The sequence below is a fragment of the Sturnira hondurensis genome, unplaced genomic scaffold (assembly GCF_014824575.4).
Source record: "Sturnira hondurensis isolate 20B ecotype Veracruz unplaced genomic scaffold, ASM1482457v3 Scaffold0022566, whole genome shotgun sequence".
Lineage (NCBI taxonomy): Eukaryota > Metazoa > Chordata > Mammalia > Chiroptera > Phyllostomidae > Sturnira > Sturnira hondurensis.
Window position 1 is genome coordinate 15,309,614 of NW_028095197.1, and position 19,212 is coordinate 15,328,825.

Consider the following 19,212-nt stretch of genomic DNA (forward strand, 5'->3'; position numbering starts at 1 on the left):
TACTGTATATAGAATACCCTAAATATTCCACCAAAACCTATTGGAACTGATAAATGAATTCAGTAAAGTAGCAGGATTTATATTCAGAATTTGTTTCATTTTTATATACCAATGCTGAACTGTCACAAATGGAAACTAAGAAAATAATCCCATTTACAATTTCATAAAACAAACAAACAAACAAACAAATAAACCCTAAGAGTAAATTTAATCAAGGATGTGAAAGACCTGTACTTGGAAAATTACAAGGTACTGAAGAAGTTAATTGTATAAGATACCAATGGAAGCATATATTGTGCACATGGATGGGAAGAATTAACATTAAATATCCATTCTACCCAAAGCAATTTAGAGAACACAATTCCTATCAAAATACCAATGGTGTATTTCACAGAAATACAACAAATAATAAAAAACTATACACATTCATGAAAAACCCTGGATAGCCTCAGCAATCTTGAAAACAAACAGATTTGGAGTTAGCACGCCAGCTGATAACAAACTATATTACAAGGCCATAGTAATCGAAGTAGTATGGTAATGGCATAAAAACAGACATAGATCAGTGGCACAGAGCAGAGACCCCAGCAATAAACCCATGCCTGTCCAGTCAACTACTAGGCTACAAAAGAGGCAAGGACATACAATGAGATAAAGAAAATCTATTCAATAAATGTTGCTTGGAATATTGTACACATACATACAACAAAAATAAAACTAGATCACCTTCTTACACTATATGCAGGAATAAACTCAAAATTGATTTAATACTTAAATGTAAGACAAACCATAAAACTCATAGAAGAAAACATAAGTGTAAAACCTCTTCACATTTTTCTTAGCAAAATTTTTTTGGGTATATCTCTTTAGGCAAGGGATATGAAAGAAAAAAATACACAGATAGGGCTTCATCATACTAAAAGATTTGCACCTCAAAACCATCAACAAAATGGAAAGACAAGCACTGACTCATGTGGCTCACATGGGTGTCATCCTGCAACATGAAAGGTTGCAGGTTTGATTCCTAGTCAGGGTGTATGCCTGGGTTGTAGGTTTGGTCCTTGGTTGTGGTGCTTATGTGAGGCAGCTGATCAAGATTTCTCTTTCACATTGATGTTTCTTACATTTCATCCTTCCTCACTTCTCTCTAAAAAAGGAAGACAACTCACTGAATGAGAGAAGATATTTGCCAATAATACATCTGAAATGGGCTTACTATCCAAAATTTACAAAAAAACTCATACTACTCAACACCAAGAAAAAACAAACAAATCAGCAATTCAATTAAAAGATGGGCAGAGGACTGAGGAATAGAACATATAGAGGATATATAGATGGCCAAGAGACATGTGAAAAGATGTTCAACATCGCTAATCATCAAAAGTGCAAATTAAAACTACAATGAGATGTCACCTCACACCTGTCAGAATTGCTATCATCAATAAACCTATAAATGACAAGTGTTGGTGAGGGTATGGAGAAAAGGGACTTCTCGTGCACTGTTGGTTGAGAATGCAGATGTTGCAACCACTGGGAAAATAGTATGTAGGCTCATTAAAAAATTAAAAATTGAATTGCCATATGACTCAGTGATTCCACTTCTGGGTATGTGTATGAAGAAACACAAAACACTAATTTGAAAGATCATAGGTACCTCTATGTTCACTGCAGCATTATTTACAAAAGCCATGATGTGGAAGCAATCCAAGTGCCCGTCAACAGATGAGTGGACAAAAAAGTGGTGGGACATATATAAAATGGAATATCACTTGGCCGTAAAACAATGAAATCTTACCATTTGCGATAGCATGGGTGGACCTAGAAGGTCCATGTGAAGTGAAATAAGCCATCCGGAGAAAGACAAATATCACATGATTTCACTTATATGTGGAATCAAAAGAACAAAATAAATGGGCAAATAAAATGGAAACAGACTCAGACATAGAGAGCGGGTTGGTGGTTGCCAGAGGGCAGAGGTATTAGGGGACTGGGTGAGAGTAGTGAAGGGATTAAGGAGTAAAAATTGGCAGTTAAAAAGTAGGCACGGGGATGTAAAATACAGCATAGAGAATATAGTCACTAATATTGCAATAACTGTGTCTGGTGATAATGGGAGGAACATTTTGTAAAGTGTATGACTGACTAATCAGTATGCTTTATACCTGAAACCAATACAAAATAATACTGAAAGTGAAGTGCAGTTGAATAAAAATTTAGTTGGTACTTCCAAATTGTTCTTCAGAATGCCTTTACTTGTTTATATTCACAAGGGAATATGAATTTCTTCACACCTTTGCCAATTTATTAATATTAGCTATAATTTCTTTTGCCTAATGGGTGTGTGTGAAATAATACCTTGTCCTAGTTTGTTTTCCCTTGATTATTTATGAGTCAAGGATGCTTTTTATTGGTATATTTAGTAGTCATTCATATGGTTTTGCAAGTCATTGCTTTGTGACTTGCAAAATGCCCATTATTGTGACTTGCAATATGCCCATTTTTCTAGTTTTCTTTTTCTATTGATTTGTTAGAATTTGCCTTAAGTAGGTTGAAAAACATTTTGTCCTCCTCTTATCATAGAGAAAATTTAAATTTTGATGAAGTCAAATTTCTAAATCTTTTCCTTGGCTTTATTCAGGTTAAATACTTTTCTTAAGTTAGTAGTTTATTTTTTTAAAATTAGGAATGTTGATTTTGGGGGGATGACCTTTTACTGTCTGACATAATAATTTGTTAATATAGTGAATGATTTTAATGAATTTCTGAACATTGAACCTTCATTAAATTCTTTGGATAAAATCTACATGGTTATGATTTATTTTCCTTCAAAAACTACTGACACCAATTTGTTATTAATGTATTTGTGCATTATACCCAAAAGTTAGAATTATAGAATGTGTCTTTCTAACTTCCTCTCTGTTTCTGCCATTTCCTTTTCTTCCTTCCTCTCATTCTTTTTTTCCTTTATAATTTTTGATATTAGATAATGTTGTTTAATAGAAAGTTTTCCTCCTTTGCTAAACTCTATAATGGTTATGTGGTGTAAAAATGAATAATCCAAAACTATTTGGTAAATGTTTTCTAGTTATTTCCAATTAATTTATTCGAGTGTGGCAGTTTTCTTTAGATTGGTCTTTGACTGCTCTGTAGTTTTTTCCCATAGTTATTTGTATGTTCAGGTTTTTGCTAATTTATAGTTTCTAAGAAAGTTGTCCTTTTCTAATATATTTCCACCTTTGTTATATTAAATACATGTTGTTTTCCTCTAATTAAAAAACTATTTAATATTTCTTTTTTTTAATGTTATGCATTGCAGTGCAGTGATCTGCTTAATTGGTCTCTTTCAATGACAATTTTTGGTTGGTTTTATTTATTTCCCATCTTTATTTTTTCATTTTAGCATCTGTTTAGTTAATCTGCACTTTTATTTTTATAAATCATTTGTTTCTTTTTGTTTACTTTGTTTTTTATTATTTTGCACTTTTTCCTGTGATGATTTCAAACTTACAGAAAAGTTGCCAGAACAGGTCAAGGTACTTCCATGTACTCTACCTACATTCATTCACCAGCTGCAGTTGTCACTTAGGGATGTGGACATCCCTTCCACTTGAAAATCTGTGTATCTTGTAACTCCCTGCCCCAAATTAACTACTAATAGCCCCTTGTTGATTAGAAGCTTTACTGACAACATAAATAGTGGATTAACACATATTTTGTATATGTATAATATAGCATGAATTCATGACATACATAACTTCTAGTTTTTTTGATATTTCTAGGCTATGTGGTTCATCTGCAAGTTTTTTCAAATCGTTGCAAATATTTTAAAAATTCCAATATGTTTATTGAGAGATACACCAGACTTCCAGTATATTTACTGAAGAAAATCCATGTATAAGTGAACCCAAGCAGTTTAAACCCATGTTGTTCAAGAGTCAGTGTACTTATAGTTAGCCCCATTTATTTACTTTTCCCAGCTCTATTGAGGTGTAATTGACAAAAGTGTATGCAAAGTGTACAGTGTGATTATTCAATAGACATGTATTGTGAAGTGATTGCCACAATTGAGTTAATTAGCACATCCCTGACCTCACATAGTTACCTTTTTTTTTTGAGTTTGATACCAAAAAACAATTTCTACTCTCTTTGAAACTTTCAAGTATATAATACAGTGTTATTTTTTAAAGGTTTTTAAAATTTACTTCTCTTTAGAGGGGAAGGAAGGGAAGGAGAGAGGGAGAGAAATATCAATGTATGGTTGCCTCTCATGCATCCCCTGGGAACTGGCCTGCAACCAAGACATGAGCCCTGACTGGGAATCAAACTGTGATCCCCTGGTTCACAGGCCTGCACTCAATCCACTGAGCTACACCAGTCAGGGCTACAATACAGTGTCATTGACTACAGTTGTATATGCTGTACATTAGGTCCTCAGAACTTACTCATCTTATAACTACAAGTTTGTACTTTAGCATTCTCTGATTGTTTTTATTTTTGTGTATTAATTTTTGAGAACCACTTGAGTGTAAATTGGAGGAATTTTGCTCAGTTACTTCTAATTACTGAAGTATGTTAATTTTAAGAACCATAGTACAGGTATCAAAATCAGAAAGTTTAATAGTGATATAATACTACTATCTAATTCATATTTAGATTTCATCAGTTGTTCAAAAAGACCTTTTAAAAATATTCTATGATATGATCTAAGCAAGATATGCATTGCATTTAGTTGTCTCTTTAGTCTTATTTAATCTGGAACATTTCATCAGCCCGTTGAGTTTCTCGACCTTGACATCATTGAAGTATAGGCCAGGTGTCCCCCTGTACTCCCCAATAGCTCTCAATTTAGGTGTATTTGATTAGATTAGTTGAAGTTATACATTTTTGGTAGAAATACCACAGAAGTAATAATGTGTTCTTAGTGCATTATGTCAGAAGTCACTTGATGTCATTTGTTTATATTGAAATTTGCAAGGCTTCTTTACTCTAAAGTTATTTCTTTCTTATAATTAATAAGTAGATTAATAACTAAATATATAATAACTTCCTTATAACTAAATCTTTTAGCAGACATTTGGTGATGATGTAAATGTCTGTCCTCATCAACTTTTTGCTTTTGGGTTTATTTTTAGCCTGTCATATTGAAAGTTTATTATAGCTTTTAAAAAAAATTTATTCATTTTTAGAGAGAGGGGAAGAGAAGGAGAGAAGTATCAATGTGTGGTTGCCTCTCATGTGTCCCCTGCTGGGAACTGGCCTGCAACCCAGGCATGTGCCCTGACTGGGAATCGAACCGCGGTTGTTTGGTTCACAGGCTTGCGCTCAATCTACTGAGCTACACCAGCCAGGGCAATTTTTCAGCTTTAATTTTTAAATTACTTAAGATTATAAATTTTTCTTAATATATATTTTTAACATACCAACTAGGAGTACTTGCAGTAGGGTTGGGAATGAAAGGAAACAGTAGGTGGAAAGATTGTGATAATCTGCTACTAGTAAACTGGCAATAAGAGCTTGAATGGAATATTTTAAAGTTGTCCCAAATCACTCATGTCTTAACAGAATGGTTTTTTTTCAATCCTCATCCAAGGACATGCTTATTGATTTTAGAGAGAGGGAAAGGAGGCAGAAGGAGTGAAATACTGAGGTGAGAGAAAGATGGATTGCTTGCTTTTCCTACATGTTCTGACTGAGGACCAAACCCACAACCAAGGCATGTACTCTGACTGGGAATTGAACCTGCAACTTTTCTGTCTATGAGATGGCACTCCAACCAAGTGAGCCACACTGGCCAGGGCTTAACAAAATGTTTTTAGTCTTGATTTGAAGAACAAAATGTATGGTTTATAATTGTAATTGTCACTACTATGAGTAATGATAAATTCTTGAAAATTATGACTTGTGTAATATACAACTATCCCAGATCACATTTTTACTTTACCATGTCAGGAGCAGTGGCAGTGGCATGGAAGAATCCTGTTTCAAGCTGGTTTACTGCTATGCTCCACTGTTTTGGTGGAGGAATTTTGTCCTGTGTACTGCTTGCAGAGCCTCCATTGAAGTTTCTTGCAAACAACACTAATGTGTTACTAGCATCTTCAATCTGGTAAGCTGCCATTATTGTGAACTATTAGACATTTAAAATGTTGTTTTATAAATGTTGTTTTATTAGTAAATGGAATTAAAAATGTATTTTATGTTCTTAAAAGTTAATGCATGTGTAAAGGAAGGAACTCAATCCCAAAAGTATGTCTCTTTCTTACCCTCTTCTTCATTATCCTGCCCCAGAGATGGTTATTGTTATTATTGTTTTAATGTATCTTTAGTGGAAGCATTTCGGATATCAAAGAGCATCAAGTATTTGGCTCCAAGCAGTTTATCTTGTGAACCTACCCATTCACACAGATATACAACAGGATAAAAATCAAGAATGTGACTGACTACACCAAAGTCCAAGTGATTATGGTTCATATATAATTGCTCTTTTCATATTCTGTTGGATTTTTTGGAGCCTTATGAGATTTAACATTAATTTATTTTGAGTTTAGTTTTGAACTGAAGAAAAAAATGTTAGTAGAAATTGCTTTGGATTCTTGCAAATCAAATTCAGTTATCTTTCAGAGGATTGACTCATCAAATTTAAAAAATGGTATAATTCCAGTGAGACTGCTTTGTTATATCTAAAACAAACAACTATGTGTTTGACTAAAAAAACCATATCAATGAAGCATATAGCATGTTTGTAAAACTTAAAGTTTATTTTTACCTTGATAATTTTTAAATGAATATGTAACTAGTTTTAAAAGGAAATGTTATAAATGGTGGCAATGGGAAAAATTAATAGTGGGCACCTGAGGCAGTGGAAACTATTAGGAGTAGAATAATAAATGTGATAACTAACATTTTTGGTTATTACCATATGTCAGATAAATTTTTTATATTCATTTTTTAAATTTAATCATGAGTCATATGAGGACTTGATTTCTTCAGTGAACACTGTTATGAAGGTTTATCTCTGTTCTTGTATGCAGCTATAGTACATTCCTTCTCACTGCTATATAATTCATTATTTTTATGTCTATATTTTGTTCCCCTGCTGATGAACCTTTTTTAAAAAATTTATTTATTTATCTTTAGAGAGAAGGAGAGAAATATCAGTGTATGGTTGCCTCTGGTGAGTCCCCTGCTGGGAACTGGCCTGCAACCCAGGCATGTGCCCTGACTGGGAATCAAACTGCGATTGTGTGGTTCGCAGGCCCACACTTAATCCACTGAGCTACACCGGCCAGGACTGCTGATGAACATTTTAACGGTTCTAGTTTTAGCAGTCATTCCAAAATAACAACAGTGGCAACCACTGATGTATTTATTGTGTCCCAGTTTTGTAAGTGCTTTACATATATTATCTTTCTTAAACCTTTGAAGAACACTGTAAGGTAGGTACTATTTTATTCTCATTTAACAAACAAGGTAACTGAGGCAAGAAGGGTTAAATAACTTGCCCAAGATGTCTCAGATAGCTAGGAATTGGAGCTAGGATTCAAACCTGTGGTGTCTAGTTCTTTAGTCTATGCTTATGTAGTAGCTTGTTTTGGATTCTGGAAATACAAATGTTGTCTTTGTTCTCATGGACCCTTAAATATAAAAGAATGGTACTTGCTTGAAGATACGGTATATTTTACTATTTTTATGGTTTTAATATTGAAAACATATTATAATCTTTGCTTGATTTGATTTTAATTTGAGAGATAAAATGATATTTGGAATTTACTTTAAACTCTAGCAAGCTAAACTAGGGGATTCTGTGAATGCACTTAACAGAAAGGTCGTCTTCAGTACAATTGCTCATAGTGCTCACATCTGGAGATTAGCGCCATCTACTGGCAAAGGGAAATAACTGTTTGGAAGATAGTGTACCCTGTTGTAAAATTTTTCTTTTCAAAACTGTTTCTGGGAGAAATAAATATGTTGTAATTTTTCTGTGTATTAATTTTTACACCCATGTTTGTTTTCCTTAAATATCAAGTATCTATTGTATATTGCATATTTACATGGCTGAGACTGCATTTTTTATGAGGAAAAACATAAGAAAAGGTATAGTTTTATAGGGCTGTCATTCAGTAGTCTTTTTCAAACATATGAAGTTATTAATATATTAGAGTAATAGGAGAACAAAGGTGTCATATGGGGCTAATGTGAACTGTATTTGGTTTATAGTTCAGTTTTGGCTTAGTTCAGTAATACTCTCTCTGATACAGGAGTGGAATTAACAGTGGAGTTCTCAGTGACTGACCATGGGAAGTTTCTGCTCAGCTCTTGGCACTAACCTAATTTCTGCTTTCATCTTTCTTATTTTAAACTGGTTTAGCTTTCATTCGTCAGTGACTTAGCCTCCTGTTTGTATTCTGTTTTAGACTAACTTTTATTATTTAGCACTATTCTTTGTCATTTTCCCGCTTTATTAACCTAGTTGACTTAAAATGGATGAGAAAAAAATTAATGAGAATTAATTGCCTTCTTGTTCCATTTCTTGTTTAGAATGTTCCATTTCTTATTTTCTGATGGTTTCTAAAGGCACTTTATGAGTTAAAAGTTCCTTAGATGTGACAATTTTAGTTAAAAGTGAAATAATGATTTTTATAGGAGGGAGAGTGTTGCTTAATGAGTATCGGTTAAGTGATTCCTTAAAGAAATAAAAAAAACAACTACCTTGTGTTATAGAGCAGGAATGGTTGTTTGAGAAACCATTAGTTTGATATGTTTACTGGTAAGTCTACTGAGCACAATAAATGGTTTTTCTTTTGCCTTGTGTCTATTTAACACTTGAAACAAGAACTGTTTCCTGTTTTAAATGTTAGCTCATTATAGGTGTACTTTAGAGATATTGGATTAAATTGAATAAAGACTCATTCATTAAAAATAGCAACAACCAGAAGTTCTAGATTATATATCATAATGTTACAGAGTTGAATATAAAAAGTTCAGAATTGCCCTTGTAATAGTATAGGTTTTTAACTCGTTGAAGATAGTCTCAGTGTACAGAATGAAAACTGGTTCATTTGTACTTTTGTTTTTGTTATTTGTTTGATTGTTTTAGTTTTGATACCATCCCCCTTTCTTAATCTGATCTAGGGTATACCAAAATATTTTAATTTTATTTAAAAATACATTTTGAAATTGCTTATTTAAGTGTAACTCATTTCCCCCCCTAATTTCTAAATGATTTCTTGGAAATTTGTTCTATGTTTAAAGAGAGAAGTATGTAGACTGTTTCAAAATATTACATGAACATGTAAAATTTTTAAATCATGTTGGTCATTTTCAAAAAGCTTTTTACTACTTTTAAGTAACTTCTTTCTCTCCAGCTGATTCTTTGATTTGATATATTTTATATTTCACCTGAAGATTAACTATTAATAAATTATTTAATTCAGGACTGCTTTTCATCATGCTGAGTTTAGGTGAGGGGAAAACAAGATGAATTATTCCTGCTACCTAAAGTCTATTATAATTTATTATGAGCATTGTAGCCTTTATAAAGGGTGTGGCAAAAGTAGGCAAGAGTATGCAAGTGAGTATGCAAGACAGTTTACTCTTGTATTATTGTTTATTAATTATTGTATTTTCCACATTAGCAACTGTAAACCTAGTTTTGCCCCCACCCTGTATATTGTAAAGAAAAATCTATTAAGAGCAATCTGTGTTTAGGCACAGGAACCAACTGTTTTAGTTGTACAGAGCCATTAGAATTTATTTAGTCTGAACTGAGAATATTAAATAAAACAAACTAAGACAAAATGAAACTCTGAGTCAGTGTATATAGCACTATTTGAGTGGGACGTTGAAGAATAAGAAGGATTGGTAGGTGGAGATAAAGGGGAAAGAGTGCCTCAAGCTGAACAAACCACTGCATCTTGTACTGGGTCTCTGAAGCAGCATTTTGGCAAGTAGATTTCATATTCCATGCATACTTTCAGGAATTCCTACTTTATGAATCGTGAGTTGCAATAAAATTGCAACTTCTTTTAGAAGAAATATAATACTTCTTTCATACAGTGTATTCCATATCTCTCCATTAGAAAGAAGATATGTTCTGCTTTAAGCACACAATTGTCAGCTAGAGAGTATTTTGGGAACGGGGCGGGGGGAGGGAAGTAGAGTGTTTTCCAATTTAACACTACTGCTAAACTGTTTGAACAGATGCTTAGAACAAATGAAGCATCAAAAAATAATTCGTCTGAGGAGTGAATTATTCTTAAACTAGTATCACACTTTAATTGGTTAAAACTTAATCTTACTCAACTGAATTGAAGAACAAGCTTCATATTCTTTCAGCCTTATGAAAATATGTTTTCCCTTAACACAAATTTGTCTCCTTGAGCACATGACCTTTCATTGTATAGGTGCTGGTTTATGTACTGCACCAAGGGGCACAGGTAAAGATGTTAGTGGAGTGGAAATGCAGCCCTTGCTTAGGTACCAGGGACCCTGTTCTAATTCCTTTTCCCAGAGGAGAAAAACGGCCCTGTAGCTAGAGAAGTGATTATATATTTGCTCTATTTTTTTAGTGGACTCAGCACTTAGCTTCTAGAAGAGTATAGGCACAAAGTAGGAGCTCAGTAAATACTTTTTGCATAAATAGAGTATTCAGTAGTCCAGACAGGATGAAATTCTCCTCTGATCACGACTTTTTGGAAGATTATTGTATATACTTCATGTTACTTTTTAAAAATTGACTCTACCCCACCTGTGGTGTTCTTGAAGTCAAATTCTATGCCCATATGCAGTTGATATGTAGATGTTTGCTGAATTTTGCCAAATTGTTATTGCTGATATGCTATATTTTTGTTTGTTTTGATTCTATTTATATATTAAAATATTTAAATTTTAATTTCAGGTATATTATTTTTTTTTGCCCATATGACCTAGTTTCCCAGGGCTATTCTTTCCTACCTGTTCAACTCTTGGCTGCAGGAATGAAGGAAGTGACCAGAACTTGGAAAATAGTAGGTGGAGTCACACATGCTAATAGCTATTACAAAAATGGCTGGATAGTCATGATAGCTATTGGATGGGCCCGAGGTAATGTTAACAGTGTGTGTTCATAAATACTGTTATTGGTGTGCTACAACTACTGAACAATTCTCTAGTTATATATATACCACATGCTCTAATAACAGTCTTTTTGGAGGATGGAAGCTTTGTTTCTGTTAGTTGTAAAGTTAATTCAAAACCAGCACTTTTCTCAGGTATTAGCCATTAGCCATTATTTTGATCCCAACTGTTTTACAATATAAAATTTTTATGATTGGTTTTATTATCAACCCCAGAACCAGAGGGATTCATAATTAAGGTATAGTGCCATCATAAATAAAATAGGTTTACAGAAATTACATGGTGCATGTAAAAATTGCTCTGTTTTTTAATTCTGAATAACTGAAAATGGTAAATATGATTGAATATAGGTTCATGTTTACTTTGCATTATTTACCTTTATTGTTGAGTTCTTTAGTATGTAGGAATTGAACATATTTCTCCAATTTCTTGTTTTACTGTGTTTAACCATAACTATAAGGGAAAGAAATGATAAAGCACAGAATTTTATTTGTCAGGTTTGCAACAAACCTCTAAGCACCATCTCTGTGCCTGAGGACCCGGTTTTACCCTTAATTACGGTGTAATAGACAGCTGCCGTGATGGTGGAGGGGAAGGGCTGCAACAGTGCTAGTACCATAAACATACAAGGCAACTTTCCTTCTTCTTCCCAAATTACATTTTCGCTCAATTATATTTTGGGGATCCTCTTGGGATTGTAAGTCAGGAGGTAATATTATGGCTTTGTTTCAAACATTTTCTTTGGGAAATTTGGCTAACTATTCTTGTTTTATTTTCTTATTTTCAGGGGCAGGTGGTAGCATCATCACGAACTTTGAGCAGTTGGTAAAAGGAGGTTGGAGACCACAAGCTGATGAGTGGCTGAAGATGTCCTAGTGAGTTGGTATCAACTATGCTAAGACCCAGCTTTTTGTCCTTAGATTTCACCAAATTTCTTTTTAAAAACATTTTGTGGATTCTAAGTGTGGATGAAATATAGGTAAAAAAATAAACAGTAACAATAATGGGGAAAAACCCCAGGAAACTTTATTCTTTCAAAAAGTCTGATCTCTCAAATGTCATTTTTAAAATATATACTGATTTATTATTTATCTTTGGGTTCTTCCCCTTAGGAAATGAAATCAAACAAAAACATGTAGATTGTTAGAGAACTGTGGGGAGAGTATGAATTTATGGAGAGAGAATTACATAGGCACAGACTTCTCTGGATGGAAATGAATCTCACTTGTAGTCAGTCTCTTGGCATTTTCATTAATGAAACCACCCAGATTTCAAATTTACATAGTTCTTTTAGTAAAATGTCACCCTATGAGAACAAATCGGTATGTTGTTGTAAAGCCCTATTAGTTTCATTTAAAAATGAAAGTTAAACTTAATCATATATAACAATATGAAAAAGATTAGAGGAAATAACCCACTCTATACTTGTTCAGTGCAAACTACCTTTTGTGTCCACTCAAGGAAATCTTTTGTGTCCACTTAAGGCAATCTGTTAGATATTCTATAAAGACACTGGCCCAATATTAAATAAGTCACAAATGTATCTCCGATGTACCTGAAAATGAAACAGAAGTACAGTTACTATTTCCACAATTCAAGAAGAAAAAAATTTAGGAAATAGTAGCTGTAATAAGTAAGGCAAGGAAAGACTTCACGTGAAAATCAGCTTGTTAGTATGGATTAAAAAGGAAGGTTGAGAAGCAGTATGGATGGTGAAGTATATGTTTGAGAACCAACAAATTCCAAGATATTTAACTTGGAAAGTGCTCTTAAAGCTTGAATGAGGTAGTTTAGAAATAGAACAAAGAAGGCTTTGGTTGATACTAAGTTATAAATAAGGCATTAATGTAATTAAGGGGAAATTTTTCTCCTTGAAAACATCTTTTATAAGCCATTTCTTGGGACTTTAAAACCGAAGTCAAAGTGCATTTCTCCGCTGTTCAAAACCTTGCAGTGACTCCCCCAAGTGGCCCTCCAAGATGGCTCTCCCCTACACCCAGTCCGCTTTGACTTCACCTCTTAAGACCTTGTTCACTGCACTCTGTTGTTGAAAAAACCGGGTGTGGTTTGGTTTAATGCTAGCTTTTCTTTTTGCCTAGAATCTTTTTTCTCAGGTAGCTACCTCCCTTGGTACTTTGCTCAAAGTATTTTGTCAAAGGTCACCTCAGTGAGGACTATCTTGCTTAGAATTGGAACATTTCCTTCTATTATTCTTTCTTTTGTGTAGTGTTTATCATATTGTATAATTTACTTAGTTATTGTGTTTATTCTCTCCTTTTGGCTTCCCCCACACTTCAAAGAATACAAGAGGCCAAAGACGGGGATTTTTGTCTTTTTTGATTCCTTTTGTATCCCAAGCACCTACCACATAGTAGACCCTCAATCAATATTAGATGAATGAATGATTGACAGGTTGTCAGGCAATTGTGATTTTTGTCTAGTATGATATTTTGTGTATGTGTGTATTTATTTAAGTTTTCATATCTATTATCCAATACTTTTACACAACAGAGAAAGCCTATTTGACTTTAGAGAATACATATATTTTCATAAACAGAATATTGGTAGAAATATGAATGTTAGGGCTCAGAGGAAATGGGGAACATGATATTAGAAACTGGAGAGATGATTCAGTTACGTAGTGGCAGAAAACTTAACTGAACTGTGGAAAGCATGACTTGTAATCAGTGAGCTTGGATATTTAGCTGAAGAGATTTAGAAGCAAAGTGTTGAAGGTGTGCACTGGTTTTTCTTCGCCGTTTATAATAAAGTGTGAGAGGAAAGGTTTGAGTTGAAGGAATAACTGCTAAGTAAGAAAACCGAAACTTGATAATTTAGGAAGTTCTGAGCCAATCTAGATTGCAAAAGATGCTAAAATTAGGAGACTTATTCATAGGAAAGCCTGCTGTGAAAAGAAAGTCAGGGGTGTTGCTGGACAGTTTTTGCTAGTGTTTAAAGACATTAAGCATGTGACAGGTGGACCCATTCAGCGGTCACAGCAGGGACCAGGACTAGAGAAGGGATTATCCAGAAGAGATCTGTGAAGGACCTTTTTGACTAATGGCATGGATCCCTGTGACATACACCAGAGACCCACAAGGTCTTTGAAAATGTTATATCACTAGAAGCATTACCAGCTTGGACTGAAAGGGGCAGAGATAAGATGAAATAAAAGAATGCTGTCAGACTCCCAAAATTCTACAGGCAGGAAACAGGCTGACAAAACCGCTCAGCTGCAAACATGTGCTACCCTTTAAGGAAAAGGAAGAATGACTTCAACGTGAGAGCTATGGGCCTAGAGGCCTGAGGCCAGGCACACAGGCTGGAGTCAGAGGTGCAAAGACCAGAGCCAGGAGGGCAGAGGTTAGAACTGCAGACTCAGAGGACACAGTCTCAAGCCACAGAGGATTAGTCCCAGGCCTCAAAACCTAATGGAATTTGCCCTGCTGGATTTTGAAATTGTCTAGTACCGTGGCCACTTTTCTTCTTCTGTTTTTACCCTTTTGGAATGGGAATGCCTGTAACTATTATGCTCTGCCTATTCCACCAGTGGATCTGGGAATCAGATAGTTTATTTACTAGTTTTCCTGGGACTGCTATAAGAATTTTCTAAACGATTCCTGATCTTCCTAACCAATCTCACTGATTTTTTCCTAAATCCTAGCCCTTTTCCAGTTCCCTGCCCCAATTTATTGCCTGCAATCCTTGTTTATCATATTCTTTGTCTCTAGATATATGCTCTAAGAGAACACAATCCAGAACGGAGTGTGTGTTTGCTAAGAGGATGCCTGTGAAGAGGGATTAGGGCACAGAAACAAAACTGTTAGAAACACAGTAGCAAAATGATATTAAGACAAACCTAATTTCATTTGATTTTTATCTCACATTTTGGTTAAAATATCAATTTCATGTACATTTTATAATACAGTTGTCCATGTATATGACTTGCAAATTAATTGATAAACATATGTTAGGGAGTGTCTGAAATACTTTTTTATCAGTAGAGATACACAGTCAAAAGTTTAGATCAGTTTTCCAGAACAGAATTGCTGCCCAATCACTGTTAAGGAAAGTCCAAACTCCTGTTGCCAAAACCTAACTGTTTTGAACACAGTTCTTAGCTTGTAATAGTTAAATTAATAACTTATTTTTTCATAAAATGCTTGTAGGTCCTTTTAAATGTCATGTTTTGCAATGTGGCATTCTAAGAGTTTATTTGTCTTTTTACAGTTGTAATTATAAAGAGCTAGATAATGTTCTGTTACTGAGAGATGCTTTAAATACATGGCAAATATATGACATGAAAGTAGTGCTTCATACTTATAGATTCACATCTTATAGAGTTTAAATGTTCAGCATTGATTTACTAAGGTAGGACCTAATGCATATATTCTGTGCAGGAGTTAGTTTGTGTGCTGGAGTTAGCTCATACTGTTTTATGTGTATAACTTCTCAGCAGCCTGAAGTTGGTTGTGATGGGGATATTTACACAATGGAGATGAGAAAATACTAATCAGGGCTTTCTTTTTTCCCCCTGTGCCACCCAAGGAGCCTGCTTAGCATCGTAATGTTTTTCAGGACTAATCTACTTTTTCCCAAATTATGCTGTGGAACATGGGACTTTCAGATCCTTTGTGAAAAAGTGTTATGTGATCAACTATATTTCAGACATATTGCATATAAAAATGTACTTTATCAGAGAGTCACAGTGTGTATGAACATTCTAAAATCTGATACATTATGCTGTCAATAAAGGTATTTAATTTTATATAGCTTAGTACTTCCATAACTTTATGAGTATAATCACAGAACTCGTTTTTGTGTTATGTCTATTAATAACTCATTAAATTAGTACTTTGTAGAGTACTCTGAGGGATACAGGCATAGATCATGCTTAATACTTACTGACTGTGTATTTTATTTTCAGCCCTGCCAAAGTAACCCTGCTGGGGTCGATTATCTTCACATTTCAGCACACTGAACATCTGGCAATACCAAAGCATAATCTTGTGTTCCTCTATACCATGTTTCTTGTGGGCACAAAGGTAAGAGTTCAAAGCAGCAATAAATCAGTGTTACAAAGTCTGTGTAACCAGAATTCTGTATATGAGGCAAGTAACAGGAACATTTATTTATTTTGATTGTTATCACAGTCTAAAAACATGAATTTTAGGGAGTTTATTCAGCAAATCCATGACTTCTGAAACTTAGCTCTCCTGTGATTCCTCATTTGATTTATGCTGGTTCTACGGGGAAAGTCTTGCAGATAGCCTAAAAGTCTATTGGAGGCCCGACAGTAGAGAAAAAAAAAATAGCCAAAGCGATCAGAGACTGCGAAGACAGTGCCGTCTCATTTGTAAAATGAGGTGGTTGTGTAGATGTTCTCTGAGGTTCCTTTAAGCTTTAAAAATTTGAAATTTCATATTAGGACATTTGTGGCCAATCTCTTTCATTATTTTTGTCTGGTTGAAGCTTTATACCTTCTTGAAGATTGGAGGTAGTATGATATAAGATCACATCTTTGAGAGACAGGTTGTTTTAACACCTAGCTTTGCTCTCTGATTCCTGAATAGGTAAGTCACTTAATGTCTCTGAATCCCGACTTTCTCTTCTTCATTATGTGATTGTTGGGAGGATTGGAGATGATGTATGTCATTCTGTTACAGTGTCTGACACATCTTATGAATTCTGTTCACAGCTGTTTCATGAGGCTAATTCTGATTATTGTTATTCTTACCATTATTAGATATTTCCCCTGTTCATAGCTAGACAATTAATTTTCAAATAAGATTATTGTTCAGGCCTAGAGAAATTTTATAGCTACCTCTATCTCAGCCTAGATATTTTTGGCTTCTTAAAAGGATTCTTAAAAGGATACAGTACATATTTTATAAATTTATGTCTTAGAACCAAGCCACCTCATTTCTGTTTCATTAGTCTCTGCAGTGGAGTTGGTATGCGGTGGTAATTCACATAATACAAGTATCCCTTCATGCGTGCCTTCCTCTTCCAGTCCTGAAATTTGGGCTGTATGTGTTTCTTTGTAACAGCTTTACTGAAATGTATTTTAAATACCATCCAATTCTTCCATTTAAAGTGTGTAATTCAACGGTTTTTAGTGCAGTCACAGAGTTGTATAACCATCACTCCAGTCAATATTGAAATATTTTTATCAGCTCCAAAAGAAACTTCCCACTCATTAGCAGTTACTTCACATTTTTCCTAATGACCCAGCTGTAAGAAACCACTAATGTACTTTTTTAATAAATTAGCCTATTCTGACATTTTATGTTAATGGAATCACACAATATGTGGTCCTGTGACTGATTTCCTTCACTTAGCATAATGTTTTGTAGGTTCATCTGTGTTGTGGCATGTATCCATGTATTCTAACTTTTCATTGCTAAGGGATATTACATTGCATGGATTATATGTTATTTATCCATCAGTTGATGGATATTTGGATTTGGATTCTTCTACTTTTGGCTAATAGGAAAATTCCCTTTATCAGGTTGAGGAAATTTTCTTCTGTTTCTAGTGCGCCAAGCATTTTTATCATGAATAGGTGTGAAATTTCATTAAATGTTTATCTCTGCACATGGGTTAAGATAATTATATGATTTTTCTCCTATATTCTCTTAATATAGTGGATTACATTGATTGATTTAAAAATGGTTTTATATCGGCCTTTTATTTTGTGATAAACCCCACGGTCATGATGTGTCCTTTTTGTATACTGCTGGGGTCACATTGGTTGACAAGATCACGTAGGTTTCAAGTGTAGCTTTCTGTGATACGTGGTCTATATATTGCATTGCGTGCCCACCACCCAAAGTTAAATCGTCTTCCATCACCATGTATCTGGCCCCCTTTACCCTTTAATATGTCCCACTCCGTTCCCTGTGGTAACCACTACACTGTTGTCTGTGTCTATGAGTTTTGGTTTTATAGCCCACATTGAGTGAAATCATATGGTTCTTAGCTCTCTCTGACTTATTTTGCTCAGCATAATATTCTCAAGGTATTTCATCTTTTCTTATGGCTGAGTAGTATTCATTGTATGTATGCACCACATCTTCTTTATCCAGTCCTCCATTAAAGAACACTTTGGTTATCTCCATGTCTTGGCCACTGTGACTAATGCTGCAATGAACATATGGGTTCGTATATCTTTGTGAATAAATGTTTTTGAGTTTTTCATGTAGATACTCAGAAGAGAGATTGCTGGGTCATATGGTAACTCCATCCTTAATGTTTTGAGAAACCTCCATATAGTTTTCCATAGTGACTGTACCAGTTTACATTCCCACCAGCAGTGAATGAGGGTTCGTTTTCTCCACAACCTCTCCAATCCTTATTATTACCTGTTTTGTTTGATAATAGCCATTCTAACAGGTGTGAGGTGGTATGTCATCTTAGTTTTGATTTGCATTTCCCTAACAACTCGTGAAGTTGAACATCTTTTCATGTGTGTTTTGGTCACTTGTATGTCTTCTTGGGAGAGGTGTTTATTCAGGTTCTTTGCCTGTTTTTTTATTTTTCATTTTTTAAAGATTTTATTTATTCATTTTCAGAGAGAGAAAGAGAGGAGAGAAATATCAATGTGTGGTTGCCTCTCATGAACCCTAAACTAGGGACCTGGCCTGCAACTCAGGCATGTGCCCTGACTAGGAATTGAACTGGTGACCCTTTGGTTAGCAGCCCTCACTCCATCCACTGAGTTATACCAGCCAGGGGAACTGCCCATTTTTTAACTGAATTATTTGTTTGGTGTTGAGTTGTGTGAGTTCTTTGTATATTTTGGGTAGTAACCCCTTTGTGCAAATATCATCTCCCATTTGTTTTGTTGGCAGTGTTTTTCCTGTATAGAAGCTTTTTAGTTTAATGTAACCCCATTCATTTCTTTTTGTCTTTACCTTCCTTGCCTTTGGAGTCAAATTCATAAAATGTTCTCTAAGACCAAGATCCATAAGTTTAGTACCTGTGTTTTCTTCTATGTAATTTATTGTTTCAGATCTTATATTTTGGTCTTTGATCCATTTTGAATTAATTTTTTGTACATGGGACAAACTGTAATCTATTTTCATTTTTTTGCAT

The 19,212-nt window shown here is 34.4% G+C and overlaps 1 protein-coding gene across 3 annotated transcripts in view; it reads left to right on the forward strand.

Moving 5' to 3' along the window:
* Nucleotides 1-19,212, forward strand: part of TMEM38B (transmembrane protein 38B) — a 51,431-nt gene that overhangs the window by 14,650 nt on the left and 17,569 nt on the right. For 2 of the 3 annotated variants that reach the window (XM_037035855.1, XM_037035857.1), the window contains exons 2-5: nt 5,950-6,106; nt 10,898-11,082; nt 11,903-11,990; nt 16,043-16,160. In XM_037035855.1, the coding sequence (XP_036891750.1) occupies nt 5,950-6,106; nt 10,898-11,082; nt 11,903-11,990; nt 16,043-16,160 (548 nt within the window). The remainder of the gene's footprint in view (nt 1-5,949; nt 6,107-10,897; nt 11,083-11,902; nt 11,991-16,042; nt 16,161-19,212) is intronic. The other variant, XM_037035856.1, reaches the window with a different exon arrangement.